Raw genomic sequence first — 3,651 nt, forward strand, 5'->3', positions numbered from 1 at the left:
CTTTCAGATCAAGATAATATGCATGTAGGAAGAAATTTGAACCGATCTAAACTTGGTAAACATGAAATATAGAAAAGTTTGTCTAAAGATATGTCTCAGTTATAATATTAATAGAGTGCTAGACTTAGAGGCTGAAAAGTTAGACAACTAACCTTCCCTGTCGACTGTCCATATCCAGAGTAATCGTAACTGGAAAAAGAAAAGATGTTAATATATTATATAATTCAACAAAAAAATATAAAGCACTATGATGAAAGAAAATTTCAAAAGAGAACATGAGAATATTTCAGATATGACAATTGAGAATAAGAAAACCATTATTATTACTTTAAGATTCACACTTATTACTTTATTTCTCGCAATCACAATTTTAGGACACTAAACATATATCTTTATGACAGACACAGTGTGTAAAATTTGCTATCACTTTAGCTGACATCTTCAACAAAAGAGTAAAATTCTTTCCTTTTTTGACACCGATACCATCATTAAGATTTCGCAACTATCATTTAACTAGAAATGATGGAACCAACCTTAAAGCACTTGTCCTATGATCAGAAGTTCAAAACCACCACAAAAGGCATCATCACTACCAATTTCAAGCATAAAAAAAATAATTGCATTACAAAACAAAGGGGGAATCAATCAATAGTAACTTATTCACAGAACAACCACAAAACACCATCTTTAATACAACAACATGCTAATCACCCCTGCTATGGCAAGATCCAAAAAAGGGTTGCACCCATTGTAGATCTACTATAAGAAATCTTACCTTTAAAAGAGACTAAATCCATGACTAGAACCCATGACCTCCTAATCACTCAACGACAAATTCAATAGTTGCACCAAGTCTCTACACCCTTTAATACACCAATTAATTAAACTCTTGTGAGTCGCATATCACAGAAAATAGCGACTTATTTAAATTCCTATGCTACAGAAGCTATTTTATAGTGCTGCTATTTGACAACACTTATTCAATAGTATATTGTTGAACAGTAGTGATTTATTCAAATTCTGCTAAGATATATGGTCATTATAACCATTGTTTGACAATATTAATTAACAAAAAAAGAAAAATCAATTAATGAACAAACACAACATCCCCAATCCATGATCATCATAAATAACCACCTAATTAATGCAAAACATCATTAAATTAACATCAATATCCAATTCAAACAATAATAAACCTAAAATTAAATATCAATACATTAAACACCATATAACCATCAATCTAATACAAATCATAAAAATCTCAAAAGTTAAAGAAAAAATTAACAAAAAAATGAAAACGAAATCAAAAAAGAAAAAAGAAAAAGGTTAAGTACCCCATAACATTAAGTCGAAGTCTATTACTCAATTCAACAAAGAGTTCAAACATCTGACCCAAATCAGCAGCATTTCCATGAGAGTAAAGCATCGTGCATGTAGGTCTATGGTACTTAACATACACCGCCACGATTTCGTTACCTCTCCGAGTCCTTAACTTCACTACATCCACGTTTTCCTTCATCGGAACCTCCGGAATCGAAAGCTTCGCCGCCGGTGAACCATCACTGGAGGTTGTATCAGAAACTACAACTGTGTACGACGGTGGTTGCGGTGGGAAGAAAGCGAACTTGGCGGCAATCGAGGACGTTACTCCGCCCATAGTTGCTTTGATTCATAAAGATTAACACGCCGGCAGTGACGGCGGCGGCGGTGGTGGTTAGATTTCAGATTTAGAGAGAGAAAAGGCGGCGCGTGAAGTTGTTGTTGAGATTCTAATTTTTAATTCGTAAATTATTTGGTTACTAACTTTTTTCTTTCTTTTTTTTTTGAATTTCAATTTTGAAGAAGAAGACGAAGAAGAAAGAGACTGTTCAGTCGTGTTGTATTGTATTTGTCGACTTTGCTTCTTGCTTTCTTTTTTAATTTATTATTATTACTTTTTACTTTTTTTTAGACGAGTTCATAAATGGTTGAAAATTATGACTACGTTTGACTATTTTCTTTAGAATTAATATAGTTTGTAATCTTTTTTTATCATACAGATAAGACCGTAAATTTTTCTTTTAATTGATATTATTTTATTAATTATAAAAATAAACACAATTATTAAAATTTATTTTTAAAAGACAATGCATGTTATAGATTATTATTCATATTAAAATGTATAGTAAAAGATATTGTTGATGTTATTAAAGAATAAAGATAGAGAAAAGTTTTATATTAACTAAACACTTACATAGAATTTACACTTACTTTCCTTGAATAATGAATTTCTCAACTTAGATTTATACTATTATTGATTTATATATGTCAATTTTAACAATTTTAATTGATATTAATGTTGTTTTCGTTAAAACATAGTCCTTCTCTTAAATTTTTTGCTTTTAGTATTTTTTTATAAAGTAATTATAAAATTCTTTTTTATTCCTTTTTTATGAAAAAAGTTTCTTTATATTTGTTTATTGCAAATATATTTTTTACTTTTTTTGATATATATTTAAGGATTTTGTATATATATATATATATATCCCATTTTAAAAAAAATTCTTAATTGTCCTGCTTTGAAAATTATTTCTCTAAATGTCTTATTTATTTTTTCTTTTTAATATGAGGTCGTTTCCTGGGAAAGTAAAGACTAATTTTTTGAAACTCAATAGAAGGTCGTTTTCTGGTGAAGCGACATCTAACTAAGTAATATTACTCAGTTAGAAGTCGTTTCTCCAGTAAACGATCTTTAGGTGGTCGCTTCTCCAGGAAACGACCTCTTATTGAAAAAAAAATAGAGTATTTGGGAAAATAATTTTCAAAGTAGGACAATTAAGGAATTTTTTTTAAAAAATGGGATATATATATATACAAAAGTCTGTATTGGATTTATCCATAGAGGGAATCAAAATAAAATTATATATTATCCTCTTCAAATGCAAAAAGTTTCATTTTTTTACTCAAATATTTAATAAGATCATTATATAACTATTACATACCATTAACTATAAAAATAAAAAAGATAATGTAGCAAAATGATAAATTTTCACTATATATAAAATTAATTTATACCAACAAAATAATGATGCATATTTATAAATAAGGGTAAAGTTACTAGTATTATTAACTTAAATAAACCATATATTTTTTTTTATTTTTTTTACTAAATATGTTTTTAGAGTTAAATACATTTCTCAATATATCACTTTGAAAAACTTTATCGGAGAACTAAGTGCTGGAGTATTGAGAAAAAAATAAAGAGTTTACAACTATGCATATTAAACATTTTTTTTCTTTTATATATATATACTAGTCTGTAACCCGTGCGTCCGCACGGAAACAACGATTTTAATAAATAAATGGCTATATTATATATATATATATATATATATCAAATTTTATAAATTTTATTGACATTAAAAAAGATGATTTAAAAAAAATAATTTACAATAAAAAAAAATAAAAAAAATCTAATTTTAACTTAACTTTAAAACTACTTTCTTATAGGCTCAATGTTATTGATAAAAAGTATGACTCTAACACTACTCTTTAATCTTACTCAAATGATGATGTCTTATTTTTGAATTCTACACATAATATTTTTTCTTTCCAAAAAAATTATTATAAAGCAATACTTTTAATTTTAAACAAATAAAAACAATAATTATT

The 3,651-nt window shown here is 27.0% G+C and overlaps 1 protein-coding gene across 1 annotated transcript in view; it reads right to left on the reverse strand.

Annotated features, from left to right (window-relative positions):
- LOC101512033 (uncharacterized) overlaps positions 1–1,885 on the reverse strand; it is a 7,187-nt gene extending 5,302 nt beyond the window's left edge. The window contains exons 1-2 of the mRNA XM_004489482.4: positions 1,335–1,885; positions 153–189 (exon numbers count right to left, since the gene is read on the reverse strand). Of these exons, the coding sequence (XP_004489539.1) occupies positions 153–189; positions 1,335–1,657 (360 nt within the window). The 5' untranslated portion in view covers positions 1,658–1,885. The remainder of the gene's footprint in view (positions 1–152; positions 190–1,334) is intronic.
- Positions 1,886–3,651: the final 1,766 nt, after the last annotated feature.

Source organism: Cicer arietinum, chromosome 2 (assembly GCF_000331145.2).
Source record: "Cicer arietinum cultivar CDC Frontier isolate Library 1 chromosome 2, Cicar.CDCFrontier_v2.0, whole genome shotgun sequence".
Taxonomy (NCBI): domain Eukaryota; kingdom Viridiplantae; phylum Streptophyta; class Magnoliopsida; order Fabales; family Fabaceae; genus Cicer; species Cicer arietinum.